Here is a 27,710-nt window from a genome sequence, read left to right as displayed (position 1 = left end):
GCTGTTATTGTATAGTTTTATTCTGTAAAGATAAAGACTTGTTAATATTTAAAATTTATTAAACTTTGAACAAACTCTTGCCAGTAAATAACATAAATGTAAATCAACGGTAAATTACCGGCAACCCAGCTGCAATAACATTGTAATTTCTACGGATTTTTTTTACAGTGTGGGGTTAAGCCTATGTGTATGTTTTTTCAAGAGGTGCAAAATGATTAGGACCTACAGAAGCAACTTAAAAAATTAAAGGGCACCTATTTTATTGCTAAAAACAACGTTATTTTGTGTATTGGTATAATACAATTGGTACATTGTTATACAATGGTTTATGGTTCAAAAAACACATTATTTTCCACATACTGTACATTTTTGTTGCTCTTGATTTTCCTGTCTTCCTGAAACACACTGATTTTGTACAAAGCTCATCGATCTGAAAAGCGTTGGCCAGCTAATCTCTACCTTGTGATTGGTCTGAATACCTCTGACGTCAGCAGGAAATGTGACGCTCCTTACCATGTTTTAAAAATTTGCTCATAATGCAATGCTAACAGGAGTTAACTTACAGGCAATCCGTGTGTTTGTTGTAGTCCAAGAAAAAAGATTTACGTTGGAGACGATAATTCGTGTCATGGTTTACTTTGGGGTTTGTGCCTTTTGCACATCATTAACATGTACTAATACAAAGGAAATGTAAAAACGTGAATCGGACCATAGGTGCTCTTTAACTATTCTCTGCAACTTTGTCACATCCGAATCCAGAGACATTCCATCAACATAAAACTTGAGAGGTGAAAATGTATGTTCACAGGCAGCAGGGTGATGGACAAGGTAAGAACTTGCATGCAAGACCTAGGAGGATGTACGCATTTGATATCAGATTGAACCGCTTGAGATTCTGATAACAACACGGTGGGCATTCATTGCATGAGGAACATTTGATCACAAAATTCTCATCTTCACTTTTGTCTTCTGATGTTTTGAAAGTGTACTCTTGTAGTGGATGCATTTTCCCAACGTAAAGCATAATTGCTTTATTGGCAATGCAGACTTCAGCTCTATCTCTTTGTCCAACTACTGCACTTTTTCTTTTGCCAACAGAACAAATTTTTTTTGTGAAAAACCTAGAATTACATCAGAGCTAGTCATATTTAATCCTTAAACAAGCTCTATTAATATTTAATAAAACAATACAAAACTAAACACAAGGTTTTTTACACAGTTGTACCCGTGTCATTATCATCACAAACAACACCCATATTCCTGAACTCATATTCCTGAAATAACATTTTCCACAGCTTCCATTTCTATTAAAACATCGGGTGAAAGGGTTGAGTTGGGGGAGTTTACAAAAGCAAGACCTGAAGGGTAGTCGGGGTGTGGCCTTGACTGTATGTCTCTCTCTCTCTTGCGTTTTTTAAGGAAAGTGTCTGTGGTACTGTGGTCCCAGCACATGTGTACAAGAGTGTGTAAAGAGAGCAAGGAAGATTTTAAACAGCCCAAAACTTCCACCCACCTGGCAGGCAAAGACTCATAAACAGGACAGTTACACAAACCTGGTCTCAGACTGTAGCTTTGACGAAACCAGAGGCAGGAGCTGAAACACATTACTGTCAAAAACACTTTCACTGTCAAGTGACTAAAGAGACAGGAGAGTGATACAGTGCTGAGATTGAGACACAGGGATTTAATAAAGGACCTCTGCAAGAACAGAAGGACCCTGGATGGACACCCTTTGCAGTCTCAGTGGCTTGGATCCTCTCTGGGTGAGTGATGGAGAAGAAGAAAAAAAATGTGACTGTAAAGAAAGGAACTCACTTGAATAGCCAATGAAATATGTTGCATTGTAGCAAAAATGAATCATTTTTTTGTGTTGCCGGTTAACGGACTCTTTATTCTTGGAAGTCATTGTTGTTTTTGCCAAAAACCTCTATTTGAGGTGAGCCATGCATTTCTCACCCAATGATTCATTTGGTGCATGAAAGTAAATCCATAAAAAGCTGTTGATGATGTTGTTCTGCATGTTTTCATTCTCAAATACCCTGTGTTAAATGTAGCTGATGTTACCTGGCTCCTCTTTAATCCCATGTTTTGAAGAAGTTTATTTGCATGCTTTGGGCTGCTGAGCGTGTTCTCCTTCCAACAGCTGATTTGCACTACCGTGTTTACAGTAGATGATGCACTTTAGCCCAACACGTGGGCTAAAGTGCAGTTACATGTTGACAGCACTGCTCAGATTGTTGATCACTGATTACAAATTGCATATCTTGCGCTTTGAAATTCAGGTTAATAAATCAAAGATTTGCGGTGGCCTGACCTTATGTTGTGTAATATATGAGAAAAAAATGTAAAGTCAGGTTTGCACGATGTCGATATTTAACAGAGGAATGACCAGCGTTGGGGAAACATTATCTTGAACTCTCAGATGAGTGTGGGTCTGCAAAGATGGCATAGCTTGGCATAGGTGGGCATCTAAAATACAGCATTTCATGGGCCTTGTGAATTATAAGAATGACAATACGGCAAGTGCACTGTCAGAAAGAAATGGACAAAACATGGTCCCAAACTGTCACTGTGGTAACACCCTTTAAGAACGATAGGTACAGATATGTAAACATTTGGTAGCGATATGAACCTTTGAGGTTTTAAGATGCTCTTTTTGGTACCATGATGTACCTCTGAGTTCCCAATATGAACTATTTACTATTAAGGTGCAAAGGTATACTTTTTATTTTTTTGAAGAGGATACCACCTCAGTGACAGCCAGGTGCAAAATCATTTTATTTGACATTGGTGTGTGATGTAGAATTTTTTTTACAATGATTTTGAAACAGATGATATAGATGACTGAACATAACTGACACAAATTTTAATTGGCAAAATTGCATGAAAAACCAAAGTTACAACTTCCTGATGGTTGTCTGCAGCAGTTTGGCTAATGTCATTTAACGGTCTGTCTGATGTGCTTTACATAACTCAGTTGCTTGTGCAAAAACTGCTTCAAGAATTTATGAGGTTTTTAATGAGCTGTTTATCATACTCCTCTCATTGGTCATTCTAAAAAGAAAAGACTGGAGATTTGGGCACTACAAGTAATCCATACATATGTGACCCGCTCTGGCGAAATGAGTCGGAAGTCGCAACGTTCTATTTTAAGATATGAGCCGATAATGTGGAAAAACAATGAAATTATCAAAAAAAAATTTTTTAGCTAATTTCAAAGAAAAGACATTAAAAAATAATCTCCCAAAGTTTCGTAGTCCAAATAATTGAGTAAAGGTGTTTAAATGACTATTAAAGTTGAAGCAGCTTTACTAAATTCGCTGGAAATTGCTTTTCTCAAATCCTCACCTCCGTGCATTCCGGGTATCCCCTGAAACGTCACTATCTCTCCAAATATGGTGTTACACGTTGTTTTAGAGCCAATCAGAAATCTGCATAAACGCTGATCATTTGTCAATGGGAATCCCCGGGGCACGTGATTGGTCCAGCCATCCTCCTGTCAGTCTCGCAGCACTCTCCTCTCCTATTTAACTCCTTTTTGAATTGTTTACACTGTTATTGTCAACTAGCCTACACAAAGATATGATTGCATAGGCAAGCATTATTTGTTTTCGTTTTGCTTTCTGTCTCTCTCAATTTCTCTCACACGCGCACGCGCGCGCGCACACACGCGAACACGCACGAGCGCGAACACGCACACACTCACAAACATGCACGCACGCACGCACGCACGCACGCACGCACGCACGCACACACACACACACACACACACACACACACACACACACACACACACACACACACACATTCTGGTTTCCATGTTCTATTCCCTTCCCCTAACTCAAACCCCAGCCATCACAGACACCTTTCTGTTACTTCACATTTTCAATAAACATCATTCTGGGTGATTTATAAGCTTGTTTCTTGGTTTACTGTAATAGCATTTATATTAATGTCTTTGGTCAAATTAAGCTGTAAAATAAATTGTTTATCCCTTTAAAAATGCAATGGATTTTGAAAGATATCTACAAAAAACGGGCAAAAAACTTTAAAGGCGTTTTTCTCAGGTTTTCAGTTGGAAAAAGAGGACAGACAACCTTAATTGAAATGTCTATATCTTTAAAACCATTCAAGGTATGACTTTGACTAGGATATCATTTGAAAGCTTAGGATCTCCTCTTTCCATTGATACCAAAATCTCAATTTTGAAATTTGGGTCACTGTGACTCATTTTGCTGGATCAGGTCACATATGTAAAATTTTCCATCATCTTTCCTCAAAATAAATTCACACATCATTGGTGTCATTTTTAAACAACATTTGTGCTGACCGGCAGTCTGAACTCCTACACCTTCAGGAAAGGGTACACAAGCACACGCACATCACCCTGACTCACTTCCTGAGACTGTGGTTGCCATTGGGTTCAGACCAGTACAAACACAGTCACAGATGCAGCATGGGTACAGTGGAAAAGTTTGACCATGCAACATAACAGAGAACCACTTTCCCTATAATGGTCGGAGGCCAGAGTCCATGACATCCTATCCCACACCCCTCTTCCCACCATGTAGGCCTATATGAGGTTTATTGTGTCTCTACGCTCCTTGATGGCTTGCCAAATGTGCACATCTTATATAGTGTCATACCACAAGAGTCCTTCCAACCGGCATGCAGTATTTATCAGAGCTGCGCTATTGCTGAAATAACCACGCCATAAAATAAAGCCAGAGAAGTTCACATCAGTCCAGAGAAAGTTTGGAAGGAAAAAGGTGACAACTCTACAGCAGCGCTTGGAAATCAAATCGTTTTGCCACGTAGAAAAGCTTAGAGATACAGTACAGTGTGAATGAGTGATGTGCTTTGAGTTGAGTTGAGAGGTGTTATGTTTGGTAGGGATTATATTCCGGGTGTTTGTATAAAAGCACATGTTTGATTGTGGACTAAAGCCTCTTTGCTGGCTTTGCATTGTGACATTCATTCTCATTTACTAACACAAACCCACTGAAAACATTTCAACACCCTTTGTGCTTTGGACCTCAGTCTATTATGAGAAATCTAACTGTATCTGTCATTGTGATTCAGAGAACCCAGTTTGTTTGGTTTTTGCGTAGGCCTAATAAACATCACAGTGACTTTTGAGGACGTTTTACTTAGATTTTTTAAGTTTATGAAGTGAAGTTGCAGATTTTCTGCTTAGAATGGGTAAACATAAATGTTGCACTTAAATGTTTAAGTTTAATCAACTTGAATATACAATTCATTAAAACTTTTTTGACTAGTGAGAATGAGGAGTTGCTGTAAATTATGAAAGTTGAATAAGCTTAAGTTAGTTCAACTTAATTTTTATCATTTACAGCAACTCCTCACTAGCCAGAAAGTTAAAATGAATAGTACATTTAAGTTGATTATACATAAAAATGTGTGTACCACAATTTGTTCCAAGAATCATAGAACATAAACTAGGTTACATAAACAAGATTAAATTAGGATAGTATATTTTACTGTGGCAATAATGCAATCTTAACTATCATTACAGTCACATTTACAGTAAGACCATTCCAGCAAAATCTCTATCATAAACACACTTGGCAATCAAAGAATAAGGTTGTTCAAGCACAAAGAAATTCATTACAGATTAATTTTAAGAGCTTTAAATCTGAAATAGTGTACAGAGAGCCATTTGGCTTGAACAAACAGTGAAGAACATCAATGAACTGGAATGATAGGATAGGATAGGATAGGATAGGATAGGATAGGATAGGATAGGATAGGATAGGAAAGGATAGGACAGGACAGGACAGGACAGGACAGGACAGGACAGGACAGGACAGCACAGAACAGAATAGGAATGGATGGGATATGATACAGGAAAGGAAAGGAAAGGATAGGATATAGGATAGGATAGGATAGGATATGATAAGGGAGGAGATGAGATGAGATGAGATGAGATGAGATGAGAGGGGAGGGGAGAGGAGAGGAGAGGAGAGGAGAGAAAAGGATAGGATAGGATAGGATAGGATAGGATAGGACAGGACAGGACAGGAAAGGAAAGGAAAGGAAAGGAAAGGAAAGGAAAGGAAAGGAAAGGAAAGGATAGGATAGGATTGGACAGGACAGGACAGGACAGGACAGGACAGGACAGGACAGGACAGGACAGGACAGGACAGGACAGGACAGGAAAATATAGGATAGGACAGAACAGAACAGAACAGAATAGAATGGGAATGGATAGGATAGGATAGGATAGGATAGGATAGGATAGGAAAGCATAGGATAGGATAGGATAGGATAGGATAGGATAGGATAGGATAGGAAAGGAAAGGATAGGATAGGATATAATAGGGGAGGAGAGGAGAGGAGAGGACAGGAGAGAAAAGAAAGAAAAGGAAAGGGTAGGGTAGGATAAGATAAGATAAGATAAGATAAGATAAGATAAGATAAGATAAGATAAGATAAGATAAGATAAGATAAGATAAGATAAGATAAGATAAGATAAGATAGGATAGGATAGGATAGGATAGGATTGAACAGGACAGGACAGCACAGAACAGAACAGAATAGGAATGGATGGGATATGATACGATAGGAAAGGAAAGGATAGGAAAGGATAGGATATGATAGGGGAGGAGAGGAGATGAGAGGACAGGACAGGACAGAACAGAACAAAACAGAATAGGAATGGATAGGATAGGATAGGATAGGATAGGACAGGACAGGAAAGGATAGGACTGGACTGGACTGGACAGGACAGGACAGGACAGGACAGGAAAGGAAAGGAAAGGAAAGGAAAGGAAAGGAAAGGAAAGGAAAGGAAAAGAAAAGGAAAGGAAAGGAAAGGAAAGGAAAATGAAAGGAAAGGAAAATGAAAGGAAAGGAAAAGATAGGATAGGATAGGATAGGATAGGATAGAATCTATTGTCATTGTTTAGAAAACAACGAAAGACCATTTAACAGCAGCTTTTCAGAATAACAGCCAACATAAAACGACAATGCAAAATAAACAATTTAGATAAAATATGAACAATACATACAGTAATACAATATACAATGATTATTATATTATAAGAATGATTAAGCTGTTAAGCCTGGTTAGGTTAAGTCTTATTTGTTTAGCCTGATGTTTTTTAAACTGTTTGTAGAGGAGTAATGGTTTGACTTTATCTTTTCAGGACTGGAATCTCACATGGTATACACCCCACCCAGACCTTACCCAATGCTTTCAGCATACAGTACTGGTGTGGTTCCCCTGTTTCTATCTCTGGATTTGTGCCCCTTTCTACTGCTTATACCTCAAATTCTACGACCATGGGCGTATATCAATGTCAAGCATTTGTTGTGCCAAGACAGTGAGTCATACTGTTTATATCACATCATATTAAGGCATTGTTAACTAGTTTTCTAAACTTAGACTGGAATAGAGCATCTTAAAATGGCTGGGTTATTTTTAGCCATAATGGGTAAATATTGGACAGAACACATGTTGGGTTAAAAATTAAACCATGCTGGGTTAAAAATGACCCAATGTTGGGTTGTTGTTATGCAACAATGGGGTATAATATCCCAGTAATTGGGTTAAAACAACCCACAATCTGGTCAGTTTTAACCCAGCTGTGTGTTCTCTCCAATATTTACCCATTATGGCTCAAAAATAACCCAGCCATTTTAAGAGTGATCTACATTAAAAAAGTGGTTCTTAAAGTTATTCCTGAAGGTTTAGGTTACAATTTTGCATAAGACATAATATATGACCCTGTGTGTCTTGTAGGGTTTGGGACTTTGTCTGGCTTCCTTTGGTTTCTTGGAGTTGATCTATCTGCTGGTGAAAAGGAACAATGATATTGAGCATCATATGGTCTTTCTCCTGAGCCCCATCATTCGCAGTCTTACTATGGTAATTGAACCTACTATCAGTCCTAAACCTCCACAAAGTACTACTGTATGTAAAGCATTGTGAAATGAAATGTATAATTACAAGGTAAAACATATAACACGTGTTTCCGAATCAGGGCTTTTTTAAAAGATGGTCAAGATTTATGAGCCTTTATTTTTAAGCTTGAATGAGCAAATCTCTCTGTGGCTAGAACACGTCTGTGTCTGGCAGACGCTTCCTAAAGGAATCAGAATAAATAAGGCTCTTTTACATCTGGTCACAGCAGACACACTGTCAACATGGCTCATTGCCAGATCTAACCAACAAGATAACTATAACAATAATTTTACAGCCTTGACACAGACTAAATAATCACACTACTGTACACTGTGCATTCCAGCATACTGTAGAATCGATTTGCACGCAGTCCCAAATGTTCACCTTTGTGTTGGTATTGACAAATATGATCTGTTTACTCAGATACTGGCAGTGTTTGTGATGCACCTGGAGAGATTGTGGGGATGCCGTTCTTCTGTTTTTCTTTTCTTGTTCTGGACACTGACAGTGGTGTGTTCACTGGTTCCTCTCAGAGCCAACATACAGGCCATCATAGACCAGGTCTGTATATTTTTAGACAACTATAAAAATATGTTACATTTATTTTGCCCTCAAATCTCAACCATTACAGTGCATCTCTATAAATATACATTACATATAAGGGAATTTTAGCTAAATTAGGCCACTTTTGAAAATCCCCTTTACCTGAATTTAACCATATCCTGTACAGTGGTGCATCTGTGAAATCCAGGTTAAAGTCTCAAAATCTAATGAAGAGATTAGGAGCATCACAAGTGTTTTTTATATTATTTAGGATGATTAACAGTAAATCACAAACATGACTTTAGCTGAGTTTTCAAAGACTGGGTCACATTTTATGAGCAAATTATGAGCAACCCGTTACAAATACTGATAGTAGTGTAGAAATATAATCCTAAATCCTTATTCTAATTCTAATTCTAATAATCATAATATACAGCGGGGAAAATAAGTATTTGACACATCTGCATTTTTATCAGTAAGGGGATTTCTAAGTGGGCTATTGTCACAAAATTTCCACCACATGTAGCCATTAAGCCAAATATTGAATTCATACAAAGAAATCAGAACATTTAAGTATACAAGTTGAGTCATAATAAATAAAATGAAATGACACAGGGAATAAGTATTGAACACCCTTTATTAAATACTTTGTAGAAAAGCCTTTGTTGGTGATTACAGCTTCTAGATGCCTCTTTTGTGGAGAGATCAGTCTTCTGCATTGCTCAGGAATGATTCTGGCCCATTCTTCCACACAAATGGTTTTTAAATCTTGTAGGTTTCTTGGGCCTCTTTTATGAACTTTGATCTTCAGTTCTCTCCATAGATTTTCTATAGGATTTAGGTCAGGTGATTGACTGAGCCATTCAAGCAACTTGATTTTCTTTCTTTGAAACCACTTCATTGTTTCCTTGCCCTTGTGTTTGTCCACCCTCTTTTAATTTTTTTAGCTTTCTGGTAAATGGCAGCAGATTTTTATCCAGAATGTCCCGGTACATTTCTCTATTCATCCTGCCTTCAATAACATGAAGTCTGCCAGTATCCCTTGCTGAAAAGCAGCCCCAAACCATGATGCTTCCACCCCCAAACGTAACTCTTGGTATGGTGTTCTTGGGGTGGTGGGCAGTGCCATTTCTTCTCCAAACATGGTGTGTAGAATGACTGCCAAAAAGTTTAATTTTGCTTTCATCTGACCATACTACAATCTCCCAATAATCCAGGCTTCTCCAAATGCTCTTTCACAAACTTTAATCGAGCCTTAACATGCTTTTTGTTCAACAATGGAGTCTTTTGCATGGTGAGTGTGCATGGATGCCATTGCGGTTCAGTGCATTGCTTATTGCTTATAGTTTTCTTTGATGCAAGGTCTTCCTGAAGTTCTGCCCGAGTGGTTCTTGGCTCTTGGAGAACTCTCCTGATTATTCTTTGGACTCCTCGGAGAGGGATCTTACGTGGAGCACCTGATGATGACCGGTTTATGGTGAAGTGATGCTCTTTCCATATCCGGATAATGGCCCCCACAGTGCTCACAGGAACATTTAGCATTCTGGAAATGCACCTATAACCATTCATTAATTCAACGATAAGATTACAGAGATCTTGAGAGAGTTCTTTGATCTAACCCATCATGAAGTATTTCCTGTGTGCCCCTCCTGGGTAATGAGAAGCCTTTATAGGCCATCATTAGGGACTAAAGCAGCTGATATCAATTAGTACTGATAGGGGCAGGGTTTTTCTCTCAATACTGACAGATTTCAGGTGATCTCCGGGCTTTCTATGCCATTTTGCACCTTGTTCTCTTGATGTGTTCAATACTTATTTCCTGTGTCATTTCACTTTATTTATTATGACTCAACTTGTATACTTAAATGTTCTGATTTCTTTGTATAAATTCAATATTTGGCTTGATGGCTACATACTACAAAATTTTGTGTCAATAGCGCATTTAGAAATCCCCTTACTGATAAAAATGTTGATGTGTCAAATACTTATTTTCCCTGCTGTATCATAATATTTCAATTTTGAGAATATCTGACACATCTTTTTTTTTCAAAATTCCTGGAACATAAAAATGTTTACACTGTTATTCTCCCATTGGGAATATGTAACATAGACCTCGTATGGTTTTTCTAATGAACGCTACCCAAAATGACTGTCAGCTAAATTTATCTGTGTTGTGTCTGGGAGACTTACACAGCGTTGCATAAACAGAGTGCTTACAGATGGTTCTTTTTACAGCGGTAAGGCAGCCGTAACCTGTCATCTGGGCGGCCTGACGGTCTCTCCTCCCATTTCCCTCAATGCCCTCTTTGTTTGGAGCCGCCGGGTGCTGTCACAATCACCCCTGGTGCTTTTCCAGACAGATAGGAGAAGCTGCAAATGTCTGCGGATGCCTTTGCTTCCGCTGTCTGCCTCTCTCTCTCTCTCACCCGCTGTGCTGCTACACATTATAATTATTTCAGTGTGCCCCGAGACAACAATAAACTTATTGACATTTCACAGGAACATGCATCTCATGTGCAGAGATAGTGTGCACACAGTATCGTATTTGTACATGTCATATATACATATACAATCAATATGCGTGTGTATATGTCATATATACAAAATTTCTGTGCCAATACCGATATCCGATTACTTAAAATGACATTTACCAATATCGATAGATATGGTTTACTCCTTGTTTCAAATTATAATGTCAGAGCATACAAACTCCAATTCTGTTGTCATTGTGACCCAATTTAAAATAATCACAGCATGATGCATTTTTCCACCCCTTTTGATTGCCAAGATATAATCTGCCCTGATCACCAGCTGCTTTTGCACAATCCGATGATGTCCGATAGTGCCGGGGTCAATATATCGATGCATCTCTAATATATATATACTGTATACATATATTTCTACATTCATTATTTCCAAACAAGGATAAATGATGCGTGCGCAACATACGTTTACATAGGAGCTGTACCTTGGTTTGCGGCAGGATACGTTTTGCTCCAATTGTGCCCTTGGCAAATGGGCAACACATCCAACAGCAACAGAAAAATAAATAGAGCTTTGTCCTCTTTTACCACAGTGTGGGACGACCAATTTGAGCTTCTTCAAACTTTCTAACCATACGATACAGCATCAAAATATTCACAATGTTTTCTACATTGTGTTGTCCACAGTTTTGACTGTGCCCATGTGAGTAAATGAACCTTGTGTTTGCCCATCCTTAAAGCGGCCTGTGCAGCCACTGACCTACATTCCTCTAGCAGCTTGGCCATTTGACACCGTTTCTGTGAAAAGTCCAAAGAAGAGGAGTAATGGATACCCTCAATGACCCATGCACCTCGGCCCATTTTGGTTGTTACACGTGTACTGCATCTTGTGTAAGGCAGGGTGGTGAGCATGCCCCAAAGGCACATTTGTCCTAATAATGTATAGTATGAGTGACAAACATAGTTACTCTTTTGCTAGTTAATATTCTCTACTATGTTTTGATCAACCACCACCAGCATTATTTAACTTACATAAATGAGAGGTTTGAAAAGTCTGTTTATGGACATAAATGTATATGATTTTCTTTCCCATGATTTTACCAAAAAAGGTTTGTTACGACATCCTGGTTTAAGGGCATATTTAGGTCATTACAATATGTTGAAGTCTTTAAAAGAAAGGCAGGGAAAGCAGGGAATATTCCTAAATTGACACTCCCCACATAAGCCACCAGTCTTGTGGTGAGACGAAAGTGGGAGGCTGATCTCAGATTTATTTTGCTGCCATAGAGAAAATATGGTTATGGTTCCACAGGAACTGTACAGCTTTTGTGGTAAATGACTCTGCCGGCAGGCAATGGGAAATCCCTGGCAAATGTTGTTGTATCACTCATGGGAATGCTTGGTCATTTCATGAAAGAGGGAGACTGGAAACATGCTGCACTACTTATTTAATTATCAATGTTTTTCTTTATTTATATAAAATTCTTAAAACAAGGTTTTAACGTTACCTCAAAATTAATTTGCACCAATAATAAAAACTCTGTCATCATTTGGTCACCCTTATGTAAGGCTACATGTGTATACTTTTCTAACATGGAAAAACAAAAACAGAATTGCTGAAGAATTGACTGATCATGCTTTTTCAAATTAAAGTGAAACATTACATTTTAATCTGTTTCTCATCATATTAGTTTTAAATCTGACAGTCAGATCATTCACTTTTAATATGTGGAGAGGTGTTGTTTTGAACATTTGTGAACATTAAATGATGAGGAAATTATACATCTTTTGTCTTCATTATTCCTTAAAGTCTGAACTCTCTTTTCCAAAAGTATTTCTGCAGAAAGACTCTTTAACTGCCTAAACAAACACTTGGCCCATCATGCCACTTGTGATAAGGAAAAAGGATAAACATCATTGACGCAGATATATTTCTAAATAAACATGTTCTAAAATGTTACATTAGTTTTTTTTATTTGTACATTACAACAATGTAAAATGAAATTAAACACAATTAAAGTGAATACATTTTTATGTACTTGCACACTTGAAGGTGTATAGCATGCATTACGAAACTCAATGAACTCGGGTACTATAGGGCTATTTATAATGGAGAGGTCAAGGCAAGTGGCACACCGACAAAAGGACATTTAAAAATGATTGCCAAAATGATTTCTTTTTTACAACAGTTACCTTTGAAAATAAAACTGCATTATTTATCCATAAACAGAGTAATCTTTGCTTATTTATTTTTTAAATAATAGAAAATGATAAATAAGTAGAATCAGGGGAACTTTCATTTTAATATAACACAGCAACATTTACTTTCGGCCCACGGCCCTCAGTCACGTTCGATTTTTGGCCCTTAAAAGTTTGTTCACCCCTGCTCTATAAATATAGCCTGGTTAGCCAGACCTACATCAAGATGTAAGGTCTGGCAACTCTTCACACAAACGGCTCAATGCAAGGGGCGGGATATAAGGTTGTCCCTCAAAATGCCTCTGCACGCAATAGGATAGCGCTATGACCAATCAGAGGTATATCAAACTTTTACCGTAACCAGTCGGCAAAACTCCAAACACATCTTTCTTGCTTAAAAAGGACTTCAGTAGGGTTATTTGCTCTTCTCTCAAAGAAAAACATAAGTCTAAGTCCTCCAGAGTCGCGGCCAAAGCCGCTTCAAAAGATAGCTGTTCGCCAGCAGCAGCAGCCATTCTTTGTTTTCAAGTAGGAACCGTCGCAGCTCTGTCATCATCATGATAAGCCCGCCCCACAGACGCTACACACGATGTGATTGGCCTGACCAAATTTTGGTTTTTGGAGCTGTTAAGTGTATTGTGAGTGCCTAGACTAAACCCTGGCAGCAAATATATTTTGCGGCCGCTAGGGTGCGTCTAGATTTCTAGGCTACTATAAATACTCTTAGTCTCTAAAAAATGTTGTGTTAAAAAGGGACAAACCCAGACGTTGTGTTAAATTAACCCAGAAAATGTTTATATTTGATCCAACAACGGGTTAAAACAGCCTAACATTTTGGGTTGAAACAACCCAGTTCAGTTACAACTCAGTTGGTTGGGTTCGCCCTATTCTCGTGAAAACCCAGCTCAAGTCATTTTTTTGTAATTTACTGGTGATCTACACAAAATCATCTGATAATGTAAAGAATTCATGTGAAACGCAATATGTAATGTGAATATATTGACTGCGTAAAACCATGTCAAGGATTAAAGTAAAAGAAAATCAATCAAACTTTGATGCTCATAATCTCAAAACTACTGTAGATTATGAGACTTTAGTCTGAATTTCACAGGCAGGGTCACATTTATGAAGATGCTTTTTGTTAATTCATCTGCCGTACATTTTATTCATCACCTGTCATGTGTGTTCCAGGGTTTCTCCGCGGATGCCATGAGATTTGTGGCATTTTTCGTGTTCTTTTCCCTCCAGTTGGCTCAACTCATCCTCAGCTGTTTTGCTGATCAGCATCCAGAGACTTTCAAACCTGTTTATGTAAAGGTATACATAAACACATACACTGTCAAAAACAAAGGTACAAAGCTGTCACTGGGGCAGTATCCTTAGTGTCCTAATATGTAACATTTAGGTACAAATATGTATCTTTAAACTGCCAATATGTACTTTGAAGTACTAATATGCACTCTTTGAGTACAAAGGTCCCAGTGACAACTTTTGTACATTTATTTCTGAGAGTGTACAGTAAGGTTGTGTGACTCTCTATTTTTACTCATCACATTTAAATTTGTATTTTATTATACACTCTAAAAAGATCTCTTTTCTCCAGAACCCTTGTCCAGTTGAGGATGCGTCATTCTTATCAAAGCTACTGTTTTGGTGGTATGGCAGGTATAAATGTTTTTTCCCTGGCTGTTTTATGGAAAGTTTGTAAAGATTCAGAGAGTAAGAATACAGACAATTGTGCTTTACAGATTGGTGGTGAAGGGATATCGCTCCCCTTTGAAAGCTGAAGATCTTTGGTCATTACGAGAAAAGGATACGTCTGAAAAAATCATCTGTGACCTTGAGAAAGAATGGGCCAAGCAGTGGTCCAAGCTCCAGCAGTAAGTCTTTAGTCATCATTACTCATGCATATGCCATTCCAAACCCATAAAATGCCCTTTATCCACAAAAGACAAGTTTCTTAAAAAAAGACATTCTTTAAAATATATTTTTATGCACTGGGCAAATGCTTTTTTCCAAGCAACTTACATTGCATTCAAGGTAAACGTTTGTTCGAACCCCCAACCTTTGCTCGCCAGTTGTTCTACTAACAGGCCTATAGTACACAGAAGAAAGTCATACAGGTTTGGGATTAAAACTACTATATTTTCTTTGTCGAACACAGAAAGGACTGTACTCTGAATGCGGCGCAGGCTCTTGGATATAAGCTAAGTGAGCAGACCCAGCTCCTCAGAAAACTCCATAAAGAGCAAAGCTCAGGCTTCTGTCTGCTCCGGACACTGGCCAAAACCTTTGGCCCCTGTTTTCTGACTGGGACACTGTGTTTGGTCATCCAAGATGCTTTCATGTTCTCCATCCCACAGGTGTTAAGGTGAGAGAGGAGGTAATGCTGTCATGATAAATATGTATATGTAAACATACAGTAGCCAAAAAAGTTTTCAGACATTCAAGTTGCACTTAAATATGAACACTTGTGAAATGTTTGGTTGGTCTGTGCTTTATTTAGTTAAAACAAATTACGCTTGTTTTTCATTCTGAAATGCAGACATTTGTGTGGCTTCAGCGTCCAAATACATATTTGGGGCTTCTGCATGTAGAAGGTGTGGACGGCAGTCCAGAAAAGTGCTGACAGATTTATAACAAAATGATACCACCTAGTCCTAGACCAAGGAAGCAAGATCGCTATTTAAAAATAACTTAGAAGTGTCAAGATTATTGTGCAACTAAAACCGAGACAGAGGTTTCTTCATAAGAAGAACCATAACTGTGTCTATGAACTCCTTGACCTCTGTATCGAATACGTATTACAGCGTCTGCTGTGGTACAGCCACACATTGTCACTGTTCATTATGTACCGCAGTGCTTTGCCGAGTCTGTTCCCTTCTACAGCATTGTACTTTTTGTGTCACAGAAACTGCTGTTAGATCATGCAGCCACAATAATTCTCTCTGTCTGGTACAAAACAGGCCAAAACCACCATAACCCATGAATGTGGGCCACAGGAATTGTAGTTTCACCACCATCACACACCCCTTAAGAGTTATTATATGCCTGGAGATACAGTATATTGATCCATGCACCTGGAGATAAACGTGACCCAGTCGCTTAAAATCCAGCTAAAGTCGTTTTACTGTTTACATAATGTAAAGAACATTGTGTGTCACCTTCTTTCTTATCTCATTTTTAAACCCTAGTTAGTGTGTAATGTTGCTATAATAGCATAAATAATACCTGTAAAATGATAAAGCTCAAAGTTGCCAGGCGATATATTTTCTTTAACAGAATTCGCCTTTCAAAGCTTACAGCGAACGGCCAGTTTGGACTACAGTCCTCTACTTCCTGCTTTAATGACGTCAGTTGAACAGTTTTTTGATTAGATCCGCCCACAATACAGTCATCACTAAGCAAGCTAAGCTGCTGTTGAATCACAACACACTAAACAATCTACACAATCAGAACTCGTTACGTATTTCTGAAGGATGGACTTCGTAGAACAAGGAAAATATCAGCCCGAAAACAGATAAGTAAATTGTGTAAAAAAAATCGCGTTTTAGTGATGGGAGAAACGAAGCTTTTCGAAGCTTTGAATCAATTGAACCGATTGCTTCGCAAATTGATTCAGTTTTTTCGAAGCGTTCGAAACACCATACACGCTGGCGACACCTGCTTGTCAAAATAGTGTAAAGGCAGCAAGATCTCTCCCAAAAATGTTACACTTATTACAAAATAATAGCAAGATTGTTCTGAAAATATGTTTAAAATTATTTTATTTAATTAAGACATAATTAAAAGTGTATTCTGTGTTTTTAGTTTCATTTATGGCAAACGAATCATTAAAACGAACTCTTTTTAATTATACATTTTTGTCATTAAATCTGTATATAAACAAAAAGTAGACAAAATGGTAGTGTTATTAATCAGAAGGATGAATGTTTTATGAACTTTTATAATAAAACTTACCGAAGTTCACCTACACTGGTCATTACTCCTCCAAGTGGTGAATCGTCAAATTTTCGAAACGCTTCGAAACAGTTATGACGTAATGAAGCCTCGTTTGCTAAAATCACATGACCTTGGCCAGCTTAAAACAAGCTCTGAACCAATGATTCGAAACAAAAGATTCGTAAATGTATCGCCCATCACTACCGCGTTTTTTTTTACACGTGAAACATGAACACATGTTATATTGCACACTGTAAACACAAAGCTTCAAAAACACAGAAAGAACGGCACCTCGTGTTAAAGATTGAAATCAATGACTGAAATTAATATTTAATATCCAAATCTTATAATTAGACTATGAGACTTTAACCTGAATTTTACAGGTAGGGTCACAAATGTTAATATGGATTTTGAGAGTAACAAAGTTGGTAGCAGCAATATCAGGTCCAAGTAGACTTATATGCAGATTTACAAAGCCAAATGTAAAGAGCCTCATGTATTTTTCTTTTCCCAGTCTTCTGCTTGAATTTGTGAGGGATGAAGACGCCCCCTTGTGGAAGGGTTACCTCTTTGCCTTTTTGATGTTCCTGTTGTCTTGCCTGCAGTCCCTGTTCAACCATCAGTACATGTACACCTGTTTCACAGTGGGCATGAGGGTTAAAACTGCAGTTATGGGTCTGGTATACAGGAAGGCAAGTAAAAGCTTTTGCAAGTAGACTGACTGTTACATTGGGTCCATAGTAGTACCTAAATGCTGTGTCACTTCTTCTGATCCCCTCAGTCTCTGGTCATCAACAGTGCGGCCCGTAGGACGTGTACAGTAGGAGAGATAGTGAACCTGGTTTCTGCCGACACCCAGAAACTGATGGACTTTGTAGTGTACTTCAATGCTGTTTGGGTTGCCCCAATTGAAATCGCCTTGTGCCTTTTCTTCCTTTGGCAGGTGAGCAACAGGAATGTAAAAAGGCCGGGTTACTGCTGATGTTTTGATTAAAAATAACACTTAATCATTTTACATTTACAAATTATCGCCCCTGTGCAGCATCTCGGACCATCTGCCCTGGCAGGCATTGCCACAGTGATTCTCATCTTTCCTTTAAACGGGTTCATTGCCAAAATGAGGAGCAAGATCCAGGTAGGGTCAAAAATATGTTGTTTCTCTAGCTCAATTAGTGTAGCATTGCATTAGCAACGCAAAGGTTAAGGGTTCAAGCCTTAAGGAACACAAATACTGATAATAAAAAAAACACAGATTGAATGCACTGTAAGTCACTTTTGATAAAAGTGTCTACCAGATGCATTAACAAAACATTTCACAGTTTTTAATGTTTTTGTCATCGTGACCGAGCAAAGCTTTGTCCCAGAACTTCATGTCTTGAGCTGGTTTGAATCATGTAAGGGAAAGGCGGTGTGGACAGTCTCTGTGCTTTGATGGTTGTGGACATGGTAAAACAATCATGGAGGATAATGCTTTCATGTTGAAGTTTAATGTCTTTATTTGACATTTATTTTTTAAAACACCCAACTAGTTGAAGCTTGTCCATAGCTCACATCTTTCTGGTCTGGTCATAAGAGCTTGCTTTCATTACTATCCATTTACATGTGTTTTGAGTTTGCCGATGATCACGTCTAGGCACAGAGAAAACTGAATGTTCTGATCCGTTTGTTGGTCTCAGGAGGTCCAGATGAAGTACATGGATGGACGCATTAAGCTCATGAATGAGATCCTGGGCGGAATAAAGATCCTGAAGTTTTATGCCTGGGAAAATGCCTTCAGGGAGCGAGTCCTCGGCTACAGAGAGAAAGAGCTGAAAGCTCTGAAGAAATCGCAGATCCTGTACTCCATATCTGTTGCCTCCTTCAACTCCTCCACTTTCTTGGTACATAAAACAAATTATTTTAATGAACAACATTATTTTTGGAGGAATCTGTGTAGCGTTTATTTAATATACTCGGTGTCACAACTTTCCCTTTAGATTGCATTTGCCATGTTTGGAGTGTATGTGCTGATAGATGATAAACACGTCCTGGATGCTCAGAAGATCTTTGTGTCCATGGCCCTCATCAACATTTTGAAAACTCCACTCAGTCAACTGCCCTTCGCTATGGGTACCAGCATGCAGGTGAGCTTCACTCCACTGTAAAAAATGCAGCATGAAGTTAAAACAACTTGGTTTTGTCAATTCAACCTACTATTTTAAAGCCCCCCTAAACTAGAAAATGCACTTTTAAATGTGTTTCTAGCAGAAAATTAGTCACCAGGCTGTGTGCAGAAACATTTTGTTATTATACAAATCCATTTATTCTTCTCTGTGTAATCTCCTTTTAACCGCAACAGTCACACAAAACAGGCTGTTGGGGATCCCCTAGCAATGTGATGTCACATTGATTACGCCCCAACCATAACCAAGTAACCGCACACGGGGCCTCATTTATAAAGCGTGCGTACGCACGGATTTGATCGTAAAGTGTGCGTACGCAAAAATCCACGGCAAAGTCCATATTTATAAAAACTGTCTTTGACGTGGAAAAGTGCTTAGCGCCACGTCAGGGTCTGAGCAGACTTACATACTTTTGCTTGTCTGATTGCTGCAGGTTTTTGGAAATATAAGCCATTCTTGCTGCTCGAAATTGGGTTTAAACATTGACAAGCGCTCTTTTTTATATCTATAACATTAATTGGGCATCGTTTAAAGACAGAGATCTGAAACTGCTCGGCTGCGCATAAGTTCAAGTTCATTTGCGATTTATAGATTTAAAAGGGGTACGGGCATTTTCTGCAGGTACGTTCGGTTTATGAATCACACGTACGCATTTTTGTTTTTTACGGCCCACAGACTCCACCTTATGAGCGTATTGTTCAACCTTCTGCCAGAGACACATGTTTTAATGTAGTCCAAAGTACATGTGTAAGCTCTCTACCTCCTAATTTGCATACAGGGAGGGGAACATAAGCTATCTTTGCATTTAAAGAAACACACAAAAAACAGCGCGCTTTTCATTCTAGCCACTACGGAGCCCGCGAGGGGACATGGTGGTGGATAATATTTGGGATGAGAGGGAATTTTTTTTTATAGCTTTTGCTTTCCCCCGAGAAGCTTTTTGCGTTCTCTCGCAAAACTTTTGCGTTCCCCCGAGAAACTTTGCGTTATCTCGCAAAACTTTTGCGTTCCCCCGAGACACCTTTTGCGTTCCCCTGAGAAACTTTTTGCGTTCCCCCGAGAAACTTTTTGCGTTCGCTCGCAAAAAGAGCCTACGTTTTCGCGAGAAACTACGGCGCTTAAAGCGTCACCTGAGGCAGTTCATTGATGCCAGCTGTTTAAATATGATATATAACTACTGTTATTAAAGAATTACTGTATTTCTTTGTATTTAAGTCCAAGTTCAAAATAAACAGTGGCATGTAAGTGGCTAGTCTTGCATAGCCTTAGTTCACTCCAAAATGGTCTAGTATTGTCACTTAACTTATGCTGCTTGACTCCTCAGCATTAAGATCATTATAGAAATTATATTAATATTTAATATTTCACATTTAGAGGTGGATAAAGGCTACCCCATGCCATCTAATAAGGGTACTCCGTATAGCTGCGTGTTACTGCACTACACCATATGGCATCATTGATGTCCGCTGTTATATCTACTGTTATTAAATAATGATATTGTATTTCTTTGTATTTAAGTCCAAGTTCAAAATAAAACTCTTTAAACCGCTCCATTGTGAAACAGGTCATGTTTTTAGTTCAGATAAACACTTTATCTCCCGTCCGCAATGGTTCAGACAGCTCAATGCATTCACAATGGAGCGGTTTATAGAGTGTTATTTTGAACTTGGACTTAAATACAAAGAAATACGGTATAATTCTTTAATAACAGTAGTTATATATCATATCTACAAACAGCTGGCATCAATGATGCCATTACCTTGTGAACTGTCTCAGGTGACGCTGTGAAGCGCTGTGGGTCCTCACGGAAACATAGGCTCTTTTTGCGAGCGAACGCAAAAAGTTTCTCGGGGGAACGCAAAAAGTTTCGCAGGGAAACGCAAAAGGTTTCTCGGGGGAAGGCAAAAGTTTTGCGAGATAACGCAAAGTTTCTCGGGGGAACGCAAAAGTTTTGCGAGAGAACGCAAAAAGCTTCTCGGGGGAAAGCAAAAGCTATAAAAAAAAATTCCCTCTCATCCCAAATATTATCCACCACCATGTCCCCTCGCGGGCTCCGTAAGCCACAAATGGCCATGTTCAACATCATATACTGAAAGATCTGTGGTGAAAACACCAAGGTTAGGGGCCCTTTAACTTTTAACCTGTGATAACTTGACGTAACTTATAAAAACAAGTTGAAGTTGTTTAACTTAATTTTTTAAGTTAAAGTAACATGAAAAAAATATGTTGATTTGACAAAAATGCTGCATTTTTTATAGGTGCTAATATTAGATAAAAGATAATTGCATAAATAAACCTGTTTTTCTTGGTTTTTCTGTTGTTTTTAAGGCTATAGTTTCTCTCAAACGTCTCGGCAAGTTTCTCTGTCAGGATGAGCTGAAAGCAGACAATGTGGAGCGAGTTCCCTACAGTCCTGGTGAGAAAATGAACATCATTGTGTTTAAACTTTCAAAGTCCTGGAAACGCACTCTTTCGTAAACGCACATCAAGCGCTACCTGAAAGCTACTTATTTTAGCTTGTAAAGTTTTAAATATTGTTATTTTTCATACAAAATTGCATCGATTGATTGTCTAAATATCTGAATATTAGTTATATTGATAACATATAGCGCAATAAGATCCTGTTTATGCTGCCTGTAAAATAGTGCATCACTGCTTTCAAAAAAGTAAGAAAGTAGAAAAAGTAACAATTACCACTAAATTACCACATTAATACCCATGGTACTTGAAACACATGTTTTTTGTGCCTTTTAATGCATACTGTAAAGCTTTTTTTTCTCAGGTGTTAATAGCGTCGTTATGGACAATGGCACATTCAGCTGGTCTAAAGATGGCTTACCATGCTTAAAGAAGTGAGTGCCTTGAATTTTTATTTAGTTAAAAAACTGCTTAAAGAATCTAGGATCCATTTTTAACCATGTGAAGAATATAACCGTCTTATTGTTTATGCAGGATCAATGTGAAAGTGCAGCATGGTTCACTGGTGGCTGTGGTGGGTCATGTGGGCAGTGGAAAATCTTCTCTTCTGTCTGCAATGCTGGGAGAGATGGAAAAGAAAAGCGGCCACGTTACAGTCAAGGTAAGAAACTTTCATTCAAACAAATACTGGCATCATTCACACTAGTCTCTAATGTAATTTCGTTTTTAGGGCTCTGTGGCTTATGTGCCTCAGCAGGCCTGGATTCAGAACGCCACTCTCAAAGACAATATTTTATTTGGACGGGAGAGAAAACACAGCTGGTACCAAAAAGCATTGGAGGCCTGTGCTCTCCTACCAGACCTGGAGATCCTACCTGCAAGAGATGCCACGGAGATTGGAGAGAAGGTAAGAATCCTTTATATGACATTCGTGGACGTAATAATAACAACACTTGCTGCAATATTAGATCTACTTTGTATCCGCGCATTGTCCAAATGACATGACTGCTGTTCGCAGGGGCTGAATTTGTCAGGGGGTCAGAAACAGAGAGTGAGTCTGGCCCGTGCCGTCTACAGACAGGCTGATGTCTATCTTCTGGATGATCCCCTGTCAGCTGTGGATGCACATGTGGGTCAGCACATCTTTGAAAGAGTTATTGGACCTCATGGTATTCTCAAAAATAAGGTATTTTACATTTCAAGAACTGCAATATTCTGTTTTTGCATTTATGTACCTGGAGTAAACTTATCTCGTTCAATTACACTTACCAATGTTTGCTACAACAGACCCGTATTCTGGTGACCCATGGGCTGAGCTTCCTGCCGCAGGCTGACCTGATCCTGGTGATGGTGGATGGCGAGATCACTGAGATGGGCTCTTATGCTGAACTTTTGAGCAGAGAGGATGCATTTGCTGACTTTGTAAAAGCCTTTGCGGGTAATGAATGCAAGAAGAACGCCATTCACAGAGGTAAAACACGATTCAGTGGACACTTTAGTCAAAGCGACTACAATTTTTAAAATACTGATTCACGTTGTTTCAGGAACCAGAAAATCTGTTTCTCGTCTCAGTATGACAGACTTCGCTATTGACCTCTCCCAGGAGCAACTTATCAGGTAAAAGTAACCATGTTTTGTAAAGATGCTGTCCTCATCACAATATGGTGGCACATTGATGTCTTGTGGCTGGTTTTCTATGCGTGTTTCGCGTCACAAGAAATGCAAAAACCAATGAGATTCAACATGATTAATGTGCCTTTACCACTTTGATCTCTTAAATGAAGTGGAGACATGGGAAGTGCCAATATACAAACAATGGAGGCCATACCTGACACGGAACAAGAACAGGACCAAGAGGAAGTTGGGAGACTCACCCAGGCTGACAAAGCCCATACAGGCCGAGTAAGTCATAAAGCCACGTCAAGACTTGCAAACAATGGGTAAACATCCAGAATACACATTTCAACTCCAAAGGTCTAAAAATGTATGGGTCAGTGACAATCATATCCTCTTTCCCTCCTACCACCACAGAAATATAATTTAACCCATGATTACAGGCTTTTTAATTGCATTCTTCTGTGCACCATAATTGCATCATGGCTGTTCTTTACTGGGTCACACAGGTGAAGCTGGAGATGTATGTGGAGTATTTCAGGACCATCGGTCTGGCCCTTATCATCCCCATCATCTTCCTCTATGCATTCCAGCAAGCCGCCTCACTGGCCTACAACTACTGGCTAAGCCGATGGGCGGACGACCCAGTTGTAAATGGAACGCAAGTGGGCACGGATTTGAAACTTGGCGTTTTTGGAGCACTCGGCCTTGCACAAGGTTGGAGATCCCTTTTGGCCCTTCAATCTTCATTGAGAATCTTTGTGCCATTCTTCTGATCATTAACCATGATTTTGTGTCATAATAGGAATTGGGATTTTTGGGACCACCGTGGCTATTTCAATAGGAGGAATAATTGCATCCCGACATCTTCATTTGGAACTCCTCAACAATGTGCTTCACTCCCCCATGTCCTTCTTTGAGAGTACACCGAGTGGCAACCTCCTCAATCGTTTCTCAAAGGAGATAGACGCCATTGACTGCATGATTCCCGATGGTTTGAAGATGATGCTTGGCTACGTGTTCAAACTGCTGGAGGTTTGCATTATCGTCCTGATGGCGACTCCATTTGCAGGGGTGATCATACTGCCATTGACTCTACTCTACGCCTTTATTCAGGTATGCTACTACAAATCACATGACCAAAACCACTAGTCGTCTTTCTACTTATTGTGGCTAATCCCCTTATTGTGTGTATATTTTTTTAGAGCTTCTATGTGGCCACTTCATGCCAATTACGTAGACTTGAGTCTGTGAGTCGTTCACCCATCTATACTCACTTCAATGAGACAGTCCAAGGAGTCAGTGTGATCCGGGCCTTTGGAGAACAGCACAGGTTCATCCTGCTAGCTAACAGTCGAGTGGACCACAACCAAACTGCCTACTTTCCAAGATTCGTGGCCACGAGGTAAGATCTTGTGATTGTGTCAAGTCAGAGAGGTAAGCTTAGAGGCAGTGCATGTGTCAGGATAGACATCAATAATATTTACAATATTATATTTTCAACGTGCATTCTCGGGTGTCTTTTTGTAGGTGGCTTGCAGTCAATCTTGAGTTTCTTGGTAATTTGCTAGTCCTTGCTGCTGCCATACTATCCGTCATGGGAAGAGAGACTTTAAGCCCTGGAATTGTTGGGCTCGCCGTATCCCACTCTCTCCAGGTAGGAAACATTCCTCAAGGAATTTTGTCAAACATAAATATGAATATAGCAGATATCCAAAAATAAAATCTCATTATACAGGTAACTGGGATCCTGAGTTGGATTGTGAGGGCATGGACAGATGTAGAAAACAACATCGTCTCAGTTGAAAGAGTAAAAGAATATGCCGAAACACCAAAAGAGGTAACCATCATCTATTTTTACAAAGATATTCTAGTATAAAAATAAAGTACGTTTTAGCATACATACTTAAGCTGGCTTAAGTTGGTCTTCGGTTGCACATAGGCACCCTGGACATTCGAGGGCAGTCTACTACCCGTAAGCTGGCCCAGAACCGGCTCCATTGAATTCCAGGAATACGGACTTCAGTATCGTAGGGGTCTTGACTGGGCTTTGAAAGAAATTACTCTCAGTGTTAATGAGAGAGAGAAAGTAAATATCAGCATCAAGTTTGTGCCACGTTTGGTCTCATTATACTTTATTAAGCCATTCACTGAATTCCTCACAGGTTGGAATTGTCGGACGAACGGGAGCTGGAAAGTCATCTCTTGCTCTCGGTATCTTTCGGATCCTTGAGGCAGCAAAAGGAGAGATTTTCATAGATGGGTTAAATATTGCAGAAATTGGACTGCATGAATTAAGGTCTCGTATCACCATCATCCCACAGGTACATCCAACAGTGAAACAACAGTCAAACTGAATAAATGACTTGACTGTATAACACATACAATCTTAACTTTTACATTAGGATCCAGTGCTGTTCTCCGGTTCCCTGCGTATGAATCTGGATCCCTTCGACGGCTACTCAGATGAGGATGTGTGGAGAGCTCTGGAACTCGCACATCTCAAGAACTTTGTGTCTGGACTGCCTGACAAACTGAACCACGAGTGTTCAGAGGGAGGAGAAAACCTCAGGTACAAACCGTTTTCATCACATAACTACAGTAATATCTGTTTTAAAACGTTTTGACTGTATGTTCTGGGTTCAGTTTGGGTCAAAGACAGCTGGTTTGTCTGGCTCGAGCTCTTCTCAGGAAGACCAAGATTTTGGTTTTGGATGAAGCCACAGCAGCTGTGGACCTGGAGACGGACAATCTGATTCAGTCCACCATTAGGACTCAGTTTGAGGACTGCACCGTTCTGACCATCGCACATCGCCTCAACACCATCATGGACTACACTAGGTAAAACAAACATAGGGCATGTGGAAATATTTCTAACTTGCAAGTTTAGATAAATATTACATTAACACACACATGCAGGCAGCCAAGACAAAAATGTCCACAGTTAAACACAATATTGAACTGTTTCCACAGGGTGATCGTAATGGACAGAGGTAACATCAAAGAGATGGATACTCCATCCAATCTAATCTCTCAGCGTGGTCAGTTTTATCGAATGTGTCTGGAGGCTGGTATAATCTGAACCTTTACTGGCTAAATATATAAAGTGACCTTCAGCAACAATCATCTCAGTCCATCGAGAGAGTGAAACAATACATCCCTTTCACACATGGCCTTTCCAACATATAACTTACCATTAAGAATATATCAAATGTATAATCATAGAGGCTTCCTTCCTCAAGAGGAACACAATGCTACGAGCTCAGGATGAAAAGGATTGCAGTGTAAAGAAGCAGTGCATTTATTTACGATGGACGTCAGATGACTGAGGTGCTACACAATGTGAAGACTTGTGTAACTTACCACAAAGGTATTCGATGGCTGAACATGGTCAAGATTGTGCTCACCCACCTTGACCATCTTGAAGCTTGAGAGGAACTCTGTTATTTTATTTTTTGAAATTATAATGACAGGACAAAACCATAGAAACAGCCATCATTTTACTGGCACCTTTTAGGATATTATGATCATTGGAGTTTAATGATCATGTCAGGATATTAAATCCTGAAAGATGAAAGACTCTTTAGGTTATCAGGATGTTAGAAACATCCAATTTGTAAAATGCAACACATACAGTATCATTATACAAAACTTGTATGTGTGTTTATTAATATTAGTATTTTAGTTTTTAATTTCTAAATCAGTATTTATGTATTTTGTACTGTACAATATCTCATTTTTTAATATTTATATGTTTTTATGGACACTTAATACTTGAAAAATTCATTTTCATCTCAATTAAAAGTTCAGAAGCTATACCCCCTGACATGTTTTCTTGTAAATTACGCATTTTTTTGCAGGCTCTTATGTTTAGGTTCAGTAATTTTACTTAATTTTACAGTAATGTAGGTATTAGGCCTAAATAAGGCATTTCAATTTCACAAATGTCACTTAAGTCATTTCATTGGCATTTGACACATTTGACTGTCTTTCCCTGCAAAACCCTACATTGTCAGAATTTATTTTTTTAAATTGTAAATTTTCTGTCACTGAGGTGGTACCGTTAAAGGTTCAGTTTTGTACCTTTTACGGGTATACAACACATTGAAATGTTGTACCTTTTGGGGTACAATATTATACCTTAAGGACCTATTGTGTTCTTTTTAAAGGGATAGTTCGGCCAAAAATGATATTAAACCCATGATTTACTCACCCCCAAGCTGTCCGAGTTGCATATGTCCATCGTTTTTCAGACAAACACATTTTCGGATATTTTAGAAAATGTTTTAGATCTTTCAGTTGATTAAATGTAATGTTATGGGGTCCACGACCTTCAAGTCCAAAAAAAGTGCGTCCATCCTTCACAAAATAAATCCAAACGGCTCCAGGATGATAACAAAGGTCTTCTGAGGGTAATCCGCG

The 27,710-nt window shown here is 38.9% G+C and overlaps 1 protein-coding gene across 2 annotated transcripts in view; it reads left to right on the top strand.

Moving 5' to 3' along the window:
- The window catches only part of LOC135737696 (multidrug resistance-associated protein 1-like), a 32,424-nt gene extending 4,944 nt beyond the window's left edge, over positions 1-27,480 (top strand). Inside the window, exons 1-31 of one of the 2 annotated variants that reach the window (XM_073814006.1) lie at positions 1,285-1,763; positions 7,170-7,346; positions 7,766-7,891; positions 8,351-8,488; positions 14,344-14,469; positions 14,756-14,817; positions 14,901-15,032; positions 15,317-15,523; positions 17,609-17,786; positions 17,876-18,037; positions 18,137-18,229; positions 18,771-18,974; positions 19,071-19,217; positions 21,585-21,672; positions 22,039-22,108; positions 22,209-22,335; positions 22,405-22,581; positions 22,693-22,860; positions 22,962-23,145; positions 23,219-23,291; positions 23,459-23,576; positions 23,798-24,005; positions 24,094-24,404; positions 24,494-24,693; positions 24,819-24,945; positions 25,027-25,128; positions 25,231-25,377; positions 25,454-25,612; positions 25,694-25,860; positions 25,935-26,129; positions 26,262-27,480. In XM_073814006.1, the coding sequence (XP_073670107.1) occupies positions 1,722-1,763; positions 7,170-7,346; positions 7,766-7,891; positions 8,351-8,488; positions 14,344-14,469; positions 14,756-14,817; positions 14,901-15,032; positions 15,317-15,523; positions 17,609-17,786; positions 17,876-18,037; positions 18,137-18,229; positions 18,771-18,974; positions 19,071-19,217; positions 21,585-21,672; positions 22,039-22,108; positions 22,209-22,335; positions 22,405-22,581; positions 22,693-22,860; positions 22,962-23,145; positions 23,219-23,291; positions 23,459-23,576; positions 23,798-24,005; positions 24,094-24,404; positions 24,494-24,693; positions 24,819-24,945; positions 25,027-25,128; positions 25,231-25,377; positions 25,454-25,612; positions 25,694-25,860; positions 25,935-26,129; positions 26,262-26,370 (4,524 nt within the window). In that variant the 5' untranslated portion in view covers positions 1,285-1,721 and the 3' untranslated portion in view covers positions 26,371-27,480. Of the gene's footprint in view, positions 1-1,284; positions 1,764-7,169; positions 7,347-7,765; positions 7,892-8,350; positions 8,489-14,343; positions 14,470-14,755; positions 14,818-14,900; positions 15,033-15,316; positions 15,524-17,608; positions 17,787-17,875; positions 18,038-18,136; positions 18,230-18,770; positions 18,975-19,070; positions 19,218-21,584; positions 21,673-22,038; positions 22,109-22,208; positions 22,336-22,404; positions 22,582-22,692; positions 22,861-22,961; positions 23,146-23,218; positions 23,292-23,458; positions 23,577-23,797; positions 24,006-24,093; positions 24,405-24,493; positions 24,694-24,818; positions 24,946-25,026; positions 25,129-25,230; positions 25,378-25,453; positions 25,613-25,693; positions 25,861-25,934; positions 26,130-26,261 lie in introns of those variants that run through there. The other variant, XM_073814005.1, reaches the window with a different exon arrangement.
- The last annotated feature ends 230 nt before the right edge of the window (positions 27,481-27,710 follow it).

This window comes from Paramisgurnus dabryanus, chromosome 3 (genome assembly GCF_030506205.2).
Source record: "Paramisgurnus dabryanus chromosome 3, PD_genome_1.1, whole genome shotgun sequence".
Taxonomy (NCBI): Eukaryota; Metazoa; Chordata; class Actinopteri; order Cypriniformes; family Cobitidae; genus Paramisgurnus; species Paramisgurnus dabryanus.
The sequence above is the reverse complement of the archived record's forward strand: the minus strand, read 5'-3'. Positions and strand labels throughout refer to the sequence as shown.